A 20,808-nucleotide genomic window follows, 5' to 3' on the forward strand; every position below is an offset into this window, starting at 1 on the left:
TCTATCTTAAATTCAACGTCAGCTATTAAAACCATGATTTAAAATATGAGGGAATATAAATTAGGGGAAATATTCAATATAACTAAAACTAAAAACAATTGTTTCAAAATTTGAAGGAATAAAAGATACTTTTTTTATATATAAATCAAAGTTAAACCCCACTAATTTTACGTCACCCAAACTACATTATAGAAAATCCTTTTCCATAATGTATTTCATTTTACTCCAGAAATTATGATATGAAAATCTGATTTCAGAAATTCTATTTCAGAAATTTCGTTTCAAAAATTTTATTTTAGAAATTTCAGAAACTTTCTGAAATATGGTAAAGTAGTCATTTTGAAAGATATGGCGGGGTGTGCAATAACGTTGTGGGGTACAGAAATAAAAGCCTTTTATTTGGTTATGTAAACAGTATTATTTCATATTGGGCCTTGAACTAAAAGCCTAATACGAGAATAACATTTTAAGAAGTGAGTGTTTCATCCTACACCTCCAAGATCTCATCCTGCACCTCCAAAAATTCCACTTTTAACCTTCTCACATCTCATCATTATCCTACACCTTTAATTTTATAAAAATATTTATTTTTAATTTTAATAAATATATTTTTATTTTATTTTCTTTTTCTTGTGAAAAAAACTCTACACCACCTTAATAATAATTAAATTTAAAATTTTAATATTATTTAATATAATTTTATATTTTAATAATTATTAAAATATAATTTATATTATAATAATAGTTATATTAAAAATATAAAAATAAAATAATTAAAATAAAAATAATAACAAAAAAGTAAAATTATATTAAATAAAATATTTAATATATTCAAATACATTAAATTATATTAATATATTAAATTAAATAATTATTAAAATTTAAATAATAAACAAAATTTTAAAACAATTATTTATCAAATAACAAATAAAATTATATTAAATAAAATATTTAAATATACTAAATTATATTAAAATATTAAATTAAATTAAATAATTATTAAAATTTATATATAAAATAAAATTTTAAAAACCATTCTTTATCGGATATGATATCCGATTCATAACATATCGGATATCCGATTAACAAATTTTTCAAAATTTTGTTTTTCTTAAATTTTAATAATTATTAAATTTAATTTAATATTTTAATATAATTTAATATATTTAAATATATTAAATATAATTTTAAGTATTATTTTTATTTTCATTTTTATTTTTATTTTAGTTATTATTTTTCATTTTTCTTAATAGAACTATTTTAAAAATATAAATTATATTTTATTAATTATTAAAATAGAAAAATATAATAAGTAATATTATAATTTTATTTAAGTTTAATATTTATTAAATTTTAAATAAAAAGCAAAAGTATTAATATATTTTATAGATTTTGATATATAAATAAGTTTTTTAAAATTTTCATTTTTATTTAAAATTTAATAATTATTTAATTTATTTTAATATTTTACTATAATTTAATATATTTGAATATATTAAATCAAATTTATTATTATTATTATTATTTATTATTATTATTATTATTTTTATTTTATTTTTATGTTTTTAATATAACTATTATTATAATATAAATTATATTTTAATAATTATTAAAATACAAAATTATTTTAAATAATATTTAAATTTTAAATTAAATTAAAATAAATTATTGTTAAGATAATGAGATTGTTTTTAATAAAAAAAAAAAAATGAAAAAATATTTATTAAAGTTAAAAATAAAGTTTTGAAAAAGTTGGAGGTGCAGAATGAAATGTCAGAAGGTTAAAAGTGGAATTTTTGGAGATGCAGGATGAGATCTTGGAAGTGTAGGATGAAACACTCTTAAGAAGTTGGGGTGCTTCCACGCACCCCACATTTTTTTTTACTTCTAATTGTTTTTTCTTTCTAATTTTACCCTTTTTAGTAATAAGTGTCTAACTTTGAGCGTTGCTCCCTCTACCATCACAACATACTTAATACTTTTTTACTTTTATCACGAATTTTTAATTTATTTCTCAAACCTTAATTTTACCTCATTTATATTCCCTGAACGCAGCAGCTGCACCTCATCCTCATCCCACCCCCATCCCACCCTAATCTCATTCCCATGTCAATTCAATCTTCTTCTATCTAGTTGTACCTAATCTGACAGATTCGTTAATCACCATGTTATATTGTAGTATATTTTTTTATAGTATATTTTTTTATATCACTCAATATCCATATATATATATATATATATATATATATATATATATATATATATTTTATACTTTTTAATTTAAAAAAATATATAATATAAACTTAGATTAGATTAAAAAAACTTAAGTACAATTCAAATCAAATTATATGAAATATTAGTGCAAATAAATTTAACTTTTTAAAAGTTAAATTTAAATGAATTGCAACAAAATATAAATTCTAGAAATTTATTTTTTAAAAATTAAATTCAATTGTATAGGTCTAAATAAAAAAATAGAAATATGTGAACACAAATTTTAAATTATTCTTAAATGATTAATAGGTTTCATTATTAATTTCATTTTCATCATTCAAATGTAAAAGATTAATTAACTAAAATTCAATAATAATTATTAGGTATAATCAAATACATGATAGTTTTATGTACTTCATCAACAAAAGATAACTAAATATTTATATCTGATGTGGATACAACTAGGTAGAAGAATATTTAATTGACATAGGGTGAGGGTGTAGCTACTGCGTTTAGAGAATATGTATAAGGTAAAATTAGGGTTTGGAAAATAAATTAAAAATTTGTGGTAAAAGTAAAAAAGTTTTAACCTTTAACTTAAGTTAGTTTTGGAAATAAAAGAATTTGAGGAGGTGCAGGGAGCATTCCGTGGTGGTGAAGGAAGCAACACTCTCTAACTTTTGGTGTTTCATATGCACTTCCAACCCTTTCACTTTACACCTCCAATTTTTATAAATGTCATCTAATTAATAAGGTGATTTTACATTAAAATTGATTTGTTGAGAAATTATCTTAATGAAGCATTGAAAGTTTTTAATATATTGTTTCAAACACTTGCACCCCATTTCACCACTTTGTGTAATGTTGTGCACCCAATTTTGTTGAGTATTTTCCTCCTCCTTTGTTGACTTTTCAGAGATTTTATTAAGGTTGTTGGAGGGAGCTTGAGAGCTTGGTGGTGTAGGAGGCAACTTGGACTTGGAGGTTTAAGATAGCTTGGAGGTGTTGGAGGCAACTTGGACGTGGAGGTGGTAGCAGCTTGAATGTTAAAGTGTTCTTTTTTAAGATTTTGTTTTCAGGTACATGAATTTATATTTTTAGATTTGTGTATATGATACAGAACACATCAAATGTTCACATTCAAGGAAATGTAAATATTCAAAAACATGAATCGGATATGAAAATCTAAAAATCACAACATCGGATGTCAACATCCAATGATGGAAAAATCGCATTTTGACATCCGATGTTGTGATTTTCAAATGTTTATGTCCGATTAATGTTTTTAAACGTTTATTCCAAGTGTTTTAGTTTTTAAAAATTTATTTGACATTTTAATTACAAAGTGTAATGGAAAAAAAAATTTCAAAAATTTTGGAGGTGCAAGTGAACACTTTGGAGGTGCAGGATGAAATGCCCTCTGACTTTTTCTTTTTCTACACTTCCAAACATTTCTCTTTTTTTTCCCATTTTATTCTCTTGGTAATAGCAAACTGGATTATATAATTCAAGAGAACTAATTAGAGCAAGAAATCTGATTAATTCTTTTGAGGGTGTAGTTGTTGGATTTCATAATTCGGTGTACAACTCCAGATTCGAGAAAAGTATATTGGATTTATAAATTTAGTGACCACATATAAATTTATATAACCATATTTTGAAATTTGGAATATACAAATAAAACATTATTTCAAAATCCAATCAGCACACAACTTTACATAATCAGATTTCAAAATCAATACACAAATAAAATTGGATTTCAAAATTCAGTAAATATATAGAACTTTACATAACTGAATTTCAAAATTCCGTACATACAAATGGAATCAGATATCAAAATTTGGTAAACATCTAACTTCACATAACGGAATTTTAAAATTTGATATATAAAAAAATAAAATCGGATTGGCAAATCTAGTGACAATACGCACACAAATACAAGCGGATTTCAACATCCTATATTTAAAAACATTTTCACAGTTTAGAACTAAATGAATTTTACAACTAATTTGATTTTAGAATCTCGTTCACCCATCACATTTTATATAAATCGAATTTCTAAATTTGGTTGAGACTAAAATCAATTTACACCTCCTCTAAACAATACCAGATAACAACTTACATTAAACATGTTAATACCTAGATTTTGCAATCCAATTGCAAGTTGGTCGTCATTGAATCCTGCCATCTAGTGTGTTGTTAGAATTTTCATTAGTTTGATATATGGTTTTACGTGACTGCACACATAACTTTACATAGTTTCTCTTTTCTGTTAGTTATACAACGGCCTGTGATCTATCAATTTTTCTTTTCTTTTAGGCCTTGTTTACTTGAGTGGATTTGGAGAAAAGTGATTGAAGGGATTTAAGAGGATTTGAAAGTAAATTTTGTTGTTGTTTATTTGAGTGGATTTGGAGGTAAGTAAGAATAAATTTGAAAATAAAGTTTGTGAAAATTAGTGTAGGATTTGATTGACGTGACAGATTAAAAAAATTTACTTACAAATACACTCTCATTTACCTTCATGTTCACTCAAATAAACACCAACAAAATTTATCTTCAAATCCTCTCAAATCCCTTCAATCACTTTTCTCCAAATCCATTCAAGTGAACAAAGACTTAGTGCATATAAATATATCTCTCAATCTATGCATATATGAAATAAAAGTATTCTTCTTTCTCATATTTTCTCTCTCTCTCTCTTCTCTTCATCTTAGATGGTATCAAGAGTTGATATGACATCATCATATTCCGCTTTTACATATTCAATTATTTTTTTCTTATCCAAAATATTTTGGTCTTTAAATTCACTTTTATAATTATTTATTAGAAAAAATGTATCTTGATTAGGTTTTTATAATTCACGAAAAATCATAATCGATTAAATGTATATTTTATGATAATTAAACTATTTAAATTTATAATTTTATATTAAATGTTTTTAAATTATTTGTCATTAAATAATTTAGTTTAAATGATTAAGAAAAACGATAGTATTAATAATAACTTTCCTTTAAGATAAGCATACACATTAATGTGGATAATAACAACGATACGATTGTATTAATAATGAATAAAAAATATATCATCTAGCTTTCTTTTATATCTCATACGTTACATGAAATATTATAACTCTAAAATGGTAAACAAAACAAATAAAAGTTGAAGTTTAGAGATTGCCTTTTGAATATATTTATATTGTTTTTATCCCATAAAAGTGTCTTATGAATATCTCGTAGTTATCATTGGACTAGTTGATTTTCCATAGGAGACTTTAGCCTTTTAGCATTAATATATTAAGAAACACTGATGGCATAATGTTCTCTCAATCCTCACCCTAATTCTGACAAGAGATATCTCCAATAGATAAATTTTAAGAATAAACAAGTTTTAAGTATTTTTCAAGCAAAAGCTTAACCCCTCAAATAAAGGGTGAACGAAGTAGTAAATGATCATGGCTAGGAAAAATGTTCAATGCAAAATGTAGCATATCTATTGCTGAAGTAACAAGAAAATAATAATAATATATAAAAATATGCTGACGATTGCAAGGAAAATCTTTTCTTTTTGCTTTCACTTAAAGGTATAGTGATTGAAACAATTAATTATGGCACTATTAATGAACCTAATCTTTCCCTCCAAATAGATAGACCTGAACAAAAGTGTAACTAACAAGAAAGAACCATTAATTTTTTTTATTTATCTGGAGCCAAAAGTCGTGAAGCAATTTTGTAAACTTGAAATGCAAATTAGTTCAATAAGCATATTAAAAAATTATGGCATGACATTTGAGTCTGTGGCTTATCAACACAAACCTGTGGCCCTAATTTCCCAGACGGTCTCGAATGATTAATTTATTATATAATTTAACATATGGTATTGTGTCATTAGTGGCTGTACTTTGAGGATAAGAATAATATTAGAAAAAACAATGCTTCGCGAGAGAAATAATCACCCACTTTGTAATGTTTTATCCACACATTTATTCAAATATATGGTCTGTTTCTCTTAACATGAAAAGGACTGCTTATGGTGACCACAGAAAACCATCGTTTCGAGAACAATAAATTATTGTCAAAACAGTGACACAAGAACCACTTTATACGAGAAGTTTCTGAGGTTTCAAATTTAAAATATATATTATGGTAAATCTTTCTATTATTGTATATTTATATCCCTAGCTACGATAGGTTCCCAGGTTTTGTTTTTTCCTCTCTGGGCTTAGAGAAAATTGAAAGCTGTAATTACAATTAAATTGATAATTATATTAATTGGCGGCTTGCTATTTTTTATTATAATTGAATAAGTGTTAGGTATCACATACTAAAATAATGAAGATATAAGGACCACCAATTATGCCTGTATAAGATTTCATATTGTTGTACAAACATCTAAATATAAACAATTTATATGTAGACATTAAGAAAATACTGTACTTGTACCTCTTAAGATCCAAGTAAATACTTGCTCTTACATTGGCATGTAACCTGATATCAAACTTTATATAATTAAGATAATATAAAATCACCTAATTCTAGTACGCACAGCTGTTTATATATTGATTAAAAATTGGTTCAATTCCATTGTTTCTCAATCCACGTTCCTGTGTTTAATTGATTTTGGGATATTGATAAATTGGACAACTGATCAAATTCTATTGCTTCATTTTTCATTTTTCATTTTTCATTCTATAAACAACTAAGATTTTTTACCTTTTAAGAGATGTGTTTAACTGTCCTTTGAGTCTATATTTTCTGAAGTAAAACTTCCTATATATTTTTTGTGGAATCTTCATTTCGAAAGATTTTTTTTTATAAAAACTTGTTTTTAGTATTTATATAATACAGTAATACTCTTTGTTGTTATTAATAGAGACAAAAAGGGGTGACTTTGCCGAAAACAAAATATGGAAGAATTTTGTTACTTTTATAAACAATTAGTTTAAGTATGGTTGAAAGCAAGAAATTTGAAATTAACAGGTGAACTTTAATCTCAAAACAATTTCACAAAATTGGTCTATGAAACTTGTATCCATTATATTGTAATTAACTTATTTTTAATTAATGTGTGACTTTTATCAGATCTCACGTACGTACATCATGGTCTGAAAATTAGAAAGACGAGAGGGGTTCTACGTGGTGGTTATGATGTAAGGCAAATCACTAATTTTTCAATTTTCAATCCACTTCTATGATAAGTGAAATAAGGAAAGTTCTTATTAATAATAAATTTTATTAGAATAAACTTAATATTAAGAGGTTAATTTTAAATCTATAGGTGAGATTTATATTCATAAATATATTGTAAATTAATTTTATTTTAATCCATGTGAGACTTGTAATAAATTTATAATTTTTATGTAACATTTAGTGTGATAATTTTTTTAAGACACTTTTATTTAGTTTAATGTTTTATTTTTCTTCGTATATGAATAATGCTTTATTTATTGTAATAATAGATATATTTCATTGTCTAGATAAATTTTCTTGAAACAAAGGAGACATAAAAACCAAAATTTGATAGGGAAGTGAAGAATCTAAGTGGAGTTGTGATCCCTCACTCAAACAGAAAGCATAATGCAAATTGCTAAAAGGGGTTCAGAAAATGCCTAGCTATATTGTGTGTGTTTCTCAATTAGAAGCCACGAGACAAAAAACTATAAAGAAGAGGTAGGACCCTGCCACCCAAAATCTGCCTGGAGCTGATGCATCCCTAACCTTGTGCCTTTTGCCAGAGTAGAATTACCAACTCATAAATTTTCCAAAAGATTCCAATGTTTTTGCTCACAATTCAAAACTCAATATCATCAACAACCCTTCCTTTTATTAATCTTATCCTTACAAGTCACTCACACTAATCAACCCACTAAACTAATGCATTAGCTAACTAATACTTATAAACAACAACGCTCCAACCATATTCAAATTCTTTATTTTGGCTTTGCTTCACGACTTTTGTATCTCTACGTATTACCAGAGCAAAAGCTGCAATTCTTATTATTATCCAGCAAAAAAATTGAAAGCTACAGTTAATGACATGCCCTATATTAATTAACATATATATTACCATTGTCTCATCCACGAGAAAGAAACAAAATATATTAAAGGGCTACTCATTATGCTTGGTTCAACCAGAGAGGTATATTATGTAGAATTAACATTATTTAATAATGGACGTGAGATAAGTTAATCACTGACATCCATGTGCCGACCATGTTTTAGAAATGAAAAGGAAGAAATGTTTGTATATAATAATTAACAGACAAAAAACCTTCTGTGTTCATCATTATCGTTGTATTCTTTTTGTTTTCTGAAAAACCCTGTTCATCTAATCATTGATGAATATTTCTAATTTCCCTGCAACTCCATACCATATCGTCGGAAGTGGATTTCGTGTTTTCATAATAACGTTGGTAATTACTACTGTATAAACAACTATTTATTTATCGAAATGATGACATGGATTTGCGAACACGAACAACCAAACATTTGTTTCCAATAGCAACGGCATCTTCCAATTTATTACATTAATTGTTGTGTGTACTTCTTTCTTGGTTTAGAATTAATATTCCACAATAATCAATGCATATATAGAAAACTTGAATTCATATTCAACTTAAATTTATTATATTAATTTTTTTTACCTTATTATTTTGTATTTTAAAGGTAAAAACAAACTGTAAACTTTCTTTCTTAAAATACCACTCGGTGTCTTAATTATGTACTGGTATTTATTTATTTAAGAGAGAAGATAATACCTGAAGCACTAAATTATACATTAAAAAATAATGAAAACTGAAAACTAGAATTGCTTGCATGGTTATTTGATGTGTTGTTTACGTGTGGTTCAATGGAGCCAAATCCTAACAAAGTAAAACTCAAACAAAAAGAGAAAGAAACTGTAGACACCTGACAGAAGTAACAGCGAACCAACAGTAGAGGGAGTATTTGCGTGTCGGTTTCAAATTCTCGAATGCACCGTGCCAATGCATGAGGTGGTGACACGTGTCTTTTGCAGGCGCGAGTTCAACGTGATTATTTGTCGAGTCTCGACAACAGCACCGCCCATGAGCAAGCGCAGTGAAGGACCACGTAGAATTCGGTCCCTGCAATTGTATCCGTCAAAACAAAACGTTTTACCCTTCCTCTGTTAACTTTTTTCCAAGTTCCGTTATTTCAAACCAAGTAATCCACGTCCACGTTCCAGTGCTGCGCGGAACATGGTCGGTCTTTCTAGGAGTGGTTGGAATCACGCCAGCTAGGACAAACCCCATCAATCATTGGTCTCTATCAAACAAAACAATAAAAAATTCAACATATTACGCTTGCGGGACCCACTCCCACTACCCTCACCCTCAGTTCTATTAACTCTAACTCATTAGGATTATAAATCCGCACCTTCCTCCTTAGCCGATCACACTCACTCACTCAACTCACAGGAATCCGAGGCGAGAACAAAGAAAAAAAAAACATGGAGGGGAAGGAGCAGGATGTGTCGTTGGGAGCGAACAAGTTCTCAGAGAGACAACCGATTGGTACGGCGGCGCAGAGCCAAGACGACGGCAAGGACTACCAGGAGCCACCGCCAGCGCCGCTTTTTGAGCCCTCAGAGCTTACGTCATGGTCGTTCTACAGAGCAGGGATAGCAGAGTTTGTAGCAACTTTTCTGTTTCTCTACATCACCATCTTAACCGTCATGGGTGTCCTTAGGTCTCCCTCCAAGTGCCAATCCGTTGGTATTCAAGGAATCGCTTGGGCCTTCGGTGGCATGATCTTCGCCCTCGTTTACTGCACCGCCGGAATCTCAGGTGCACTTTTTTTTTTCCTCAAAAATTCTAGGGAAAAATATATATTTTTTTTCAGCTGTTTAAGATAAACAACGTTGCTTGTTTGTGATTGTGGTGCAGGGGGTCACATAAACCCTGCGGTTACCTTTGGGCTGTTCTTGGCAAGGAAATTGTCGTTGACCAGAGCGTTGTTCTACATAGTGATGCAAGTGTTGGGTGCTATCGCTGGCGCTGGAGTGGTGAAGGGTTTCGAGGGAAAAACCAGATACGGTGCATTGAACGGTGGTGCCAACTTTGTTGCCAAAGGTTACACAAAAGGTGACGGACTCGGTGCTGAAATCGTTGGCACCTTTATCCTTGTTTACACCGTTTTCTCAGCCACCGATGCCAAACGTAGCGCCAGAGACTCTCACGTCCCCGTAAGCGTCTCCCTCTTTCTTCCTCTTAATTAATAAAAGTACACAAGTTTGGTGGAACTAATTGTGTGGTTTGGTTGAATAAATAACTAGATTCTGGCACCTTTACCAATTGGGTTCGCCGTGTTCTTGGTTCACTTGGCCACCATCCCCATCACCGGAACCGGTATCAACCCTGCTCGTAGTCTCGGCGCTGCCATCATCTTCAACAAAGACCTTGGCTGGGACGATCACGTGAGCTATTTAATTTCATTCTTTCTTTTCTATTCTGCCAATTCTAGGGTTTTCGGGAAAACCAATCTGGACCGTCCGATCTCTGACGCTAAATGATTGTCTTTTTTGTGCAGTGGATCTTCTGGGTGGGACCATTCATCGGTGCGGCTCTCGCTGCCCTCTACCACCAGGTCGTAATCCGCGCCATTCCCTTCAAGTCGAAGTGATCGAGTCCAACGGTTCATGGTTAAGCAATCAAGTTGGGGAAAGAAATCAAGCAATGTTTGTGGGTTTTTCGGTTTCATTTATCAAATGATCTGTTTTATCCTTTTTCTTTTCTTTTAATTTAAAAAGTGTTGTATTCTGTATGTAAAGATGTAAACTTATGATTATTAGGTGGTGCATGTGTCGCGTAATGGGCCAGAGTTATCCTCTGCTTTTAAGTTGGAAGAGGCCCAGCTCATGTGTGATGTACGGCTGTGATTGTGTATTATTATGCAAAATCAAAAATAACAGCAGAGTCATTTATGCATCTTTTATAATATTAATTTTATTTTGCGTAGAGGCCAGTGTGTAATTTTTGTCCTCTTCCCTGAAATGTATGTGAAGGTTGGGTTTCTTTATCGACGGCAGTGGCAGTAATGAGTAGCTACGGATAAAAGAAATGCATGGAGTGAAGTTAAGAAAAGAGTGGGGTTGGCAAGTAGGTGTGGGTGGGTGATGCTGTCTATTGCCTACGCTGGGACCACTTTCCTCGTCAATAATGCTCATTTGGTAGTGTTGTCTATTTAATAATGATTTCTGATCATAGCGCAGAGAAAAAAATAATAATGTACATTATTTTTTTTCCTTATTAAATAAACTTAGGATAAACTTCATCTTACCAACGGGATGGTATTTCCTTCTAGTTACTTCCATGGAATATGACGTGGCACGCGTGAGGAGAACTGAGAAAAAAGCGTTAATAATTTGACACGTGTATATTACTTTTTTTTTTATTTATGGTTTTTTAAGTGTCTTTACAGATTCGTGATCAAAGGGTTGGGATAAGAATTTGGACTCTTATCTAACATTTTACCGTACCCAATTCCTTCCATTGTTTTTTCTTTTGTATAAGTTTTACCTCATATATACTACATATTAGATCTTTGTATTTATATTTAATAAAATCCAATGAAAATAAAAGCAATTAAAAAAATTGAATTGAATTGATAAATGTCTGGATTGCATATTTCTTTATGTTAGCAAACAAGAAAGATAAGATGTCTATTTCCATCTCTCGTCATTCACCTTACTTATGTCATTTTATTATTTCCTAAAGCATCACTCTCCCTCCTTCAAATGTACACTTTTTTTTACCAATATTTATTAATATTTTGAATAACCTGTTTACCTTTTATTTTAACATAAAGATTACAACAGAAGAAGTGTGTTTACTGAGTATCTGTTCCGTCTAAAAAATATGCTCCCAAAATAGTTATTATTTTTCAGATTTCAATAAAAAATTATGACATTTTTTATACATACATATTCGTGAATATTTATATATATATATATATATATATATATATATATATATATATATATATATATATATATATAAATTCTTTAAATTAAATAAAAGTATTTAATTTTTTAAATACAAATTTAGATAAAAATAATATTTAAGTACAATTTAAATCAAATTATTCAATAAAATAATAATATAAATAAATATAATCTTTTCTAAAAAGGCAAATTTAAATAAGTTAGGTCAAAATATAAATTTTAAAAAATTAATCTTTTGTAAAATAACTTCAAATTCATATATTTAAATATATATATATATATTTAAATATATATATATATATATATATATATATATATATATATATATATATATATATATATATATAAACTTTAAATTTTTTTATCATGATTAATAGTTTTTCACTAACTAATAGTTTTAATTTGATCAATTAAACTTAAAATAAAAAATTCAAATAAAATTTATTAATATTTATTTGTTGTATCAACAAATACTATAATATTTATATTCGTCATTAGCGCGGTTAATTAAATACTTATTTTTTACAAATATCTATTAAAAATAACTATTTAGTATTTGTTACATATTTCATCCACAAATATCAGTGGACGTATTTTTTTTATCATCTCTAAGCTCTTGTTCTTTTGAGGGGATTTGAGAGGATTTGAAGATAAATTTTTTTGTCGTTTATTTGAGTGAATTTGGAGGTAAATGAGAGTGAATTTGGAAATAAAATTTGTGAGAATTAGTATAGAATTGTATTGAGGTGACAAATTAAAAAAATTTATTGGTTTTTGCCTTTCATTTACCTCCAAATTCACTCAAATAAACGACAAAAAAATTTATCTCTCAAATCCACTCCCTCAAATCCAACAAGGCCTAACACTACACCATAACATCATTGAATTACAATATCCTTTGAAACTTATTTAACTTTATTTTTCTTACTACTTTTTTTATATAATACATCTTATATAATCTTTGTTATAATTATTTAAGACTTGATGTTTTGGAGGTTTTTTATCCTATATTATTCAACTTTTTCATTAATTTATTTTTACTCATGAGAATTTTAACTTATATTTAAATTCATAAAATACAAACGAACTGGAGCCTATATTTCCTTTTAATTTAATAGCACATGTCTTCACTAGCCTTATAACTTTTTTTTACCATTTAAATAGTTTTTCTTTTTTCTGTCTTTATAGTTCAAATTTAACATTTTTGCTTCTAAAACGTGAGGAATCTACCTGCTTTCATTACTCTGTTTATGTGTATTCCAAGAAGGTTAAGGTAAGAATGAATTTAACCACTAAAGTAACCAAGATGCTCGATTGACATTTTTTTAGCATAACCTAAAATTTGGAAGAAGTACTAACAGCTTGTTTTTATATATTATATATAGAAAGTGGTTGATTTTAACATTCCAATGAGCTGATCAATTATTATAATTGAAAACTTTGTTTAAAGCACAAATAAGGTATAACTACTATGCTGATAGTGTTGAAACTTATTCGCAACTTGGTTTCAAAAATGTTTATTTGAATATATATTACTCTGATTTTATTTTAAGAACAAGATAGTGATGATCACATGTGATGAAGAGACAAATCGTAAATTATATTTATGCGTAAGTTGACGAACCCGTTTAACTCTTGTAGGTTTTTGTTTTTAATAAGATTGTCTTGTTCTATAAAACAAAAAAATGCTTATTGAATATAAAATTTTTAATCTTCTGCACATTTTTTTTATGTGGTTTTATTATATATTATTGTTATTAAATAACTCCCATAGTACTATTTAAGATTTAAATAAAATAAAAAGAACATTTTAGTATGTGTCAATGTGGTATGTTATTTTCAAGTTGAAAAATTATAAAATTATTAGGATAAATTTGTTTCCTTTGATTTAAATACTTAGTACATGTTCATGAATTAACTATTAAAATGTTACGGGGGTTTCATTTATTTATAACGAGTGTCTTATGATTTAAGCTCGTGTATTCTACAAATTAAAATCCAGAAGTATTTTCATTATTAATTATTTCTGATGTGTTTGTTTTCTTGTAAACATAAACTTTAGTTAACAAATTGTTCAGCCCAACAGAATCAGAAAAAGAAACCCCAGCTATATGGGTTTTTTTTTTTTCTCTGCACATCTTGTAAATTTTTGTACACCTTCTATTTATTTTAAGGTGAGATTTTCAGCATAAAAAAGACTTTGAAAAGTTTGCTCTGAAATAAAAAGGAGGTGTGAAAAAGTAGTGGTTTGCGAGAAAAATAGCCCAACAGACAATATTGACAGCAAATCAGCCCAATTAATACTAGCCCAAACCTCTGTGCCTCAATTACTAAAGGTGTGCCTATCACCACAGACAAGGCCCAAACTGTTGCATCGAACATATTCTTGCACTAAGTTGTCAATAACTCATTTCCTATGTGAAAATAACTGAATAAAAGTGTTTTTGTAAGGGAGTTAAAAGAGGATGAAAGTTTTTTTTCTGAAAATTTATTTATTTTGTTTAAAATTTTAATATATTTTAAATTTTAAATTTTAAAAATGAATGAAAATATTATTTTAACTTAATTACATTAAATTTTATTCACAATATCAAATGTAACATTGAATGAAAAATGTGTGAAACAATATTCTCAACTTTTAATACTTTAAAAATAATTAATATAACTGAATTAAAATGATTACCTATTAAATTTTAAAATTTATAAATTGAAATATATTAAAGTTTTAAATATAGATAAATTTCAATTTTACGAAAAAATTTAAAAACTAAAAACATATTTTATCCAACCTTCATCCGGTATTTCACGTCTCTCAACTCCGAAAGTACGTGTCTGATCCCTCGCACATATTGGAGCTGGAGGACGTTCGTCTTCGACAAGACCGAACGCTAGAGATGAAGCCGGTTCGCGTTGAAGACGTTCACACTAAGTTATACAAAGGGAAGGACGTTCGACTGGTGAAAGTAGTGTGGGACGACAAGACTGGTGACTCTACTTGGGAAGTTGAGGATGCCATGAGGGACTTATACCCTCATCTATTTCCTGGTAAGTCTTCAATTTTCGAGGACGAAAATTTTTGTAGTTAGGGGGATTGTCACGTCCCATTTATTACTGTGATGATTCACCTCTCTGCTCCCATAAATGCACCGTGCCACGTGTTCTGAGTATTTAAAAATCCACCAACGAGCCGTGCATGTGCGCCACTTGTCAAAGTGGAAGCTTCTGAAATCAGTGGTGGAGCGCAGGTGTCGTGTAGAGGGACGCTCGTCCGTCTGACAGTGGGTTTTGAACAAAAACAAATTTTCTGGAAAATCTCCCACTCTCTACGCGCACCTTCTCCTCTTCCAAACTCAGACTTTTCCTCTTCTCCTCCATCTCTCTAGAACCTCCCAAACTTCTCTCTACTGTAACTCACCAAGCTCTTCTCCGTTCACGTTTCAGCACCGTAGGAACGTTCCCTGCACCGCGAGCTTCATTTCAAACCGAACAACTTCCAGTTCTGGTAAGTTTCACTTGAGCGATCGTTTCTGGAGTTCCTGTAAACTGTTTTCAGCTGCATGCAACGGTGTAGGCTAAGCCCTTCCTTTTCTTTTGGTTAGTTTAGTTGGAGAGCTTAAGAGAAACGTTGAGAGAGCTTCTTTTAGACGAGTCAAGATCCACTCTTTAGGACGTTCGCTACTGAATCCGTGTAAGGGAAGCTTATTGTGATTTAATTTATACTGTGTGTTGTATGCATGTTCGATATGGATTGTATGCATGAGATGTATGTTGATGTATTAGTTATGAACGATCGCTGTTACAATGAATGAATATGGTAGGCATTGGTTGATTCGTATGCTGATGGTTGTTTGGTATAAATGATTAATGAGAATCTTATATAGTATGTAATTTGATATTTGGATATGATGTATAAAGTATGAACTGATGTATGATAATATGAATTCTGTAATGTATGAGATTTATGGTGGAGATAAATTATAAGATATGAATCGTATGAAAATGTGAAGTTGTTGTAGATGGAAAATCTGGAAAATATAATAGTCCTTACTTTGATAATGCACGCTCGTCATCGAACGGTCTTCTACCGTTCGGTTTTCCCTGAAAATGATTTAGAGTAGGAATTCTTTCATTTGGAAAGGATTCGGCTTAAGAACGAGCGTCCTCTTGTGACAGTCTAGGTTTGAGCGTTCGGCTCATCCTAGTGGTGTCCAACGATTTTAAATGATTAAACTCAGATCGCACCGCTCGGTCTTATATCGAGCGTTCGTTCTAATTAGTGCTCGGTCATCTATTGAGCGTTCGTCATAAGTGGCGCTCGGTCTTATACCGAACGCTCGCCCTTTCCGTAAATTTCAACGAGCGAGAATAGCGCTCGTTCTGAATTCCCATAAGCGTTCGTCCAAAAATTTAAATAGCGTTCGTCCGATAGATCTAGTGACGTTCGTCCAAGTCTTCAGTGACGTTCGTCCAAAGATTCATTAAACGCCTACTTTCGCGCTCGGTCATTGACTGGCGGTTTGTCCCCTGAATTAAATCGTGTTCGGTTTATTTTATCAAAACAAGTTTGTGATGTATCTATCCATTTGATTCTTTCCAGAGTCATTGAACTTAAATTATTCTAAGTATTTTACGATCGTACTAGAGTCGGTTCATTGAACTGATTCAAAGAAGTCTTTCTCGGTCTAGCCTTCGACGTTCGTCCTCGTTATAAAGAGGAGTGAACGTTCGTCTTTTTAAGAAAGTGGAACATAGAATGAAAATGTATTCAAGAGGATAAATTAAGATGTGCGAACACTATGAGAACTGAAATTTGTGATTTTGGATTTGAACGAGCGTTCCAGGGTGGAACGACTCTTGAATGGATATTGAGATTTGTAAGTATGAACGTGGTAAGCTTAGATGGTGATCCATCCTGATATTCCGTGAGTGCCCGTTCTCAAGTAGAGAGGAGCATGTCATGTGTGGGAATGGCAGGAGGTCTAGTCCATAACTGTAACTTGGACAGAACAGACTAACCTTAGGTGGCTACTGATGAGCATTCCAGTTACCCCACCTGAGTGCACGGACGCCTTAGCTACACAGGATTCATACAGTCCGGATTGAGGTCTAGTATCAGGATTTTGGATGAAATTTATGTATGAATTGAATGTATATGTTGTGAACTTACTTGTTGGAATTGATATGTACAAAATGTATGTTTTGGATTGAATTAAATTCAATAAGCTTACCCTGTGTTGTTTCCTTGTGTTGTCGTTCGTCCTTGAACCTTCGTTTTGTCTATGCAATGATCATCCGTGTGGATGTGAGCAGACGGAGAGGCGTTACTGGAAGAAACACTGGAAGAAGAAAATTTGGAGGACGCCAATCTCGTAGAAGTAGAAGTGAAGGCCGAACAGTAAAGACGTTCGGTTTTTAGTTAGTGTAGTTAGACGACTGAGCGGCTGTGAGCGAGCGCTCTTTTTGATTTTGTAAATATTAGGACGTTCGGTATTAGTTTTTGTAAACCGTTCGTCCTCTTTTATATTGTGAACGCTCGTTAAATTATACGCATGAAAGGCCGTTCGGCCACTTTCGTTATTGTCGTTCCCTTTGCTTTAAAACTGTTTTGAATTATTAATATATGTGATTATTCTAAGTATATAGTTGATGACTGTATAATTTTGGGATGTTACATGTTTCAAATCCTTATTTTTAGTTAGCATTCTATAAATAGTATGTTTAACTAAATAGAAATTAAAAAGTATAAGTTAATGTACTAAATTCAATATTTTAAATATTTTAAATTTAGTCAATTATACGTTAAGTTATTAATTTTCATTATTTTTTAAATTAGCTAATCTAAAATTATTGACATATGTTTTATATTATTTTAATAAATAATTTATTTATAAAGGCAATGGTGGAAGATAAAATCAAAGAAATTCTATTATAATGTTTATTATGCCAACTTTTTTAATTTTAAATTATATATATAATTAAAATAATTATTATCTTTATATATTAAATAATTAAATTATAATTAATAATTAAAACTTAATTTATAAGTGTTAATTATTTAAGTTTCACTAATATTATTGTATATTTATATAATTCAAGTAATATAATATACGAATTGAATGGTATAAGACTAGATGGAGGAATATCTTACTAGTGGATGAGCCAAAGGACAATATACAAGGTGAGAGAAGCATAAAGATACATACAATAACAAATATAAAGAAGGTGGTTGTTGATATATAACAGGTTAATGAAATTTAACATTTTTGAAATTTCTAACCTTTCCTCGGAATTTTTAGTCTTGAGTGATAACCTTTACATATGCCATATATATACTGCCTGTCACACATGGAATCTGCAAATCTGACTATGATTGTAGTAGCAAGCTATTTCTTTCTAAGGAATATAGTTAAAATTTTACCTGTGTTTCTTTAAGTTACAGTATAAACTTTACTATATTAATGAGAATGTAATGTAAAATGTTTCTTGAGTATTAGTGTTTCGGTAGGTATTTTGAGAATGAGACACTAACCTTCTGACTTGTGTGCTCTGTTTGTATGTTTCTAGTTTAGACCGATCGGTCCTCTTTCGTATTGATCGCTCGGTGAACTTCAGTCTCGACTGCTCGGTCATCCTCGTGCAAAAGGGAGAGGTACCTGCAAAAAGCACCGCGACGCTTAAATTAGGAGTGATTTTATAAACTGTTTATTACAGTTAAGTATGTAAGTCCTAATCGGACGTAAGTATGACGCAGTAAAGTATGAGTTGAACTTGTCTTTACCGCTCGGTCTTCAACATCAACGAGAAAAGTTTACCTCTCCGCCGAGCGATACCGCTCGGTCTTCAACTTTGACGAGAGGAGTTTACCTCTCGACCGAGCGAGATTTACCGCTCAGTCTTCAACTTCGACGAGAGGAGTTTACCTCTCGGCCGAGCGGGATTTACCGCTTGGTCTTCAACTTCGACGAGAGTAGTTTACCTCTTGGCCGAGCGGGATTTACCGCTCGGTCTTTAACTTCAACGAGAGGAGTTTACCTCTCCGCCGAGAGGGATTTACCGTTCGATCTTCAACTTCGATAAGAGGAGTTTACCTCTCGGCCGTGCGAGATTTACCACTCGGTCTTTAACTTCAACGAGAGGAGTTTACCTCTCCGCCGAGGAGGGTTTACCGCTCGGTCTTTATCTTCAACGAGAGGAGTTTACCTCTCGGCCGAGCGGGATTTACCACTCGGTCTTTAACTGAGAGACTTCTTCGTTGAATATGAACTTTAGCAAAGTTAGCAACCAGTGACTGAGCATGAACTGCTGGGCTTAATTTATTCCATAATGAAAGCATAACACAAGAACAAGAGTCTAAATAAAATGAAACTGAATTTAAACATGATATTAATTAAGTTTTGGATGCCTTTCCTCAGTTGATAAATCCACGGACCGATCGTTCCTGAAGACGACTTGGACTTCGACTATAGCCTCGCCCCCGCTCGTCCTTCCTATATGCCCGTTCGGGGCTTCTTCGCAAATATCCTTCCTTGGGGAGGCTGCTTCTTGCTTCCTTTATATACCTACAGAGATGTTCCGCTTGAATAAGACTTTCTATTTCATTTTTCAGTGTAAATCATTCTTCTATAGTATGTCCATGGTTCTGATTGAAACGACAGCTCTTCCTCCCGTCGGCGTTTTTTGGAGATGGTTTCCTTCGTGGTGTGAGAAGCTCTACGTTGATGGCCTCTTCAAGAACCTTTGCCCTAGGTGCACTAAGGGTTGTATAATGGTTAAACTTAAATGTTCGGGGAAGCTCCGTACTTTTATCATTATTGTCGAATGGTTGCTTGTCGTCCCTTCTGCCTCCGCCTACATCAGCTTCTTGTTGCCGCTTTCTCTGCGAGATTCGCATTTCCTCCATACGGATGAATTTAGCTGCTCTCTCTTGGAGCTCTTCCATAGTTTTTGGTGGTCGCGCCTACAATTTTTCCGCAAAATATCCTGGTCTCAGACATGAAGGCCAATTGTTGATGATAAAAGAGTGATTGACCTCTTTAACTCGTCGTGCGATTTCAGTATACCTTTTCATAAAGGCCTTCAAAGTTTCCCTGTTCTCCTGCTTAGTATTTACCAATTCCGCCGGTGTTATCTCCTGTTTCCGATTGGAGGCATATTTCCTTCTAAAGAGGGTTTCCACAATGGCGAAGCAATCCACTGTGTTGGGAGGAAGAGTGTTATACAATTCCAATGCCTCTTCCTTGAGTGATAATGAGAAGGCTTTGCACATGATCGGGTGTTGTTTGTATAGAATGTCATTGCATTACCAAACGTCCTTAGGTGATTGTTTGGATCGGTTGAACCATCATACTTATCCAATGCGGGCGTAGTTTTTTCTAGCATTGGAGTTTGCATGATGGTCGCTGTAAAGGAAAGTAAACTGGTAGGCCGAACGGTATGCACGGGTGTTGATTCCCTTCTACCTCGACCGTTCGGGTTAGTGTGATTATGGCTTGCATCGTTGTCATTCTCCCGATTTGAGGCGGACTGCTCGAGAGGGACCCATTCGACCCTTAGCGCCACAATCTCCTCTGCATGCCTCCGCTGCATCTCTTACTGTGCATGCGCCTGCGCTTGTATGGTCTGCGCTTGTGC

At 31.3% G+C, this 20,808-nt stretch overlaps 2 protein-coding genes across 2 annotated transcripts; one reads left to right on the forward strand and one right to left on the reverse strand.

Annotated features, from left to right (window-relative positions):
* Nucleotides 1-9,598: 9,598 nt before the first annotated feature.
* LOC108338215 (probable aquaporin PIP-type 7a) lies at nt 9,599-11,161 on the forward strand. The gene is made up of 4 exons (XM_017574971.2): nt 9,599-10,021; nt 10,121-10,419; nt 10,510-10,650; nt 10,764-11,161. The coding sequence occupies exons 1-4, from the start codon at nt 9,685-9,687 to the stop codon at nt 10,854-10,856; spliced, it is 870 nt and encodes a 289-aa protein (XP_017430460.1). The 5' UTR covers nt 9,599-9,684; the 3' UTR covers nt 10,857-11,161.
* An 8,628-nt stretch (nt 11,162-19,789) lies between these two features.
* On the reverse strand, nt 19,790-20,443 carry LOC108336576 (uncharacterized). Its single transcript, XM_017573050.1, has 2 exons — nt 20,207-20,443; nt 19,790-20,134 (listed from the first exon to the last, which is right to left on the reverse strand). Exons 1-2 carry the CDS (start codon nt 20,441-20,443, stop codon nt 19,790-19,792), a joined length of 582 nt encoding a protein of 193 aa, XP_017428539.1.
* Between the last annotated feature and the right edge of the window lie 365 nt (nt 20,444-20,808).

The sequence above is a fragment of the Vigna angularis genome, chromosome 7, assembly GCF_016808095.1.
Source record: "Vigna angularis cultivar LongXiaoDou No.4 chromosome 7, ASM1680809v1, whole genome shotgun sequence".
Classification (NCBI taxonomy): Eukaryota; Viridiplantae; Streptophyta; class Magnoliopsida; order Fabales; family Fabaceae; genus Vigna; species Vigna angularis.

Excerpts from the sequence above, each read along its gene's own strand:
- LOC108338215 (XM_017574971.2), top strand. The coding sequence starts at position 9,685 with ATGGAGGGGAAGGAGCAGGATGTGTCGTTGGGAGCGAACAAGTTCTCA. Across the intron at positions 10,022-10,120 it reads CTGCACCGCCGGAATCTCAG|GGGGTCACATAAACCCTGCG; the intron begins GTGCACTTTTTT and ends ATTGTGGTGCAG. Across the intron at positions 10,651-10,763 it reads ACCTTGGCTGGGACGATCAC|TGGATCTTCTGGGTGGGACC; the intron begins GTGAGCTATTTA and ends TTTTTTGTGCAG.
- LOC108336576 (XM_017573050.1), bottom strand. The coding sequence starts at position 20,443 with ATGTGCAAAGCCTTCTCATTATCACTCAAGGAAGAGGCATTGGAATTG. Across the intron at positions 20,135-20,206 it reads TCGCACGACGAGTTAAAGAG|GCGCGACCACCAAAAACTAT; the intron begins GTCAATCACTCT and ends GAAAAATTGTAG.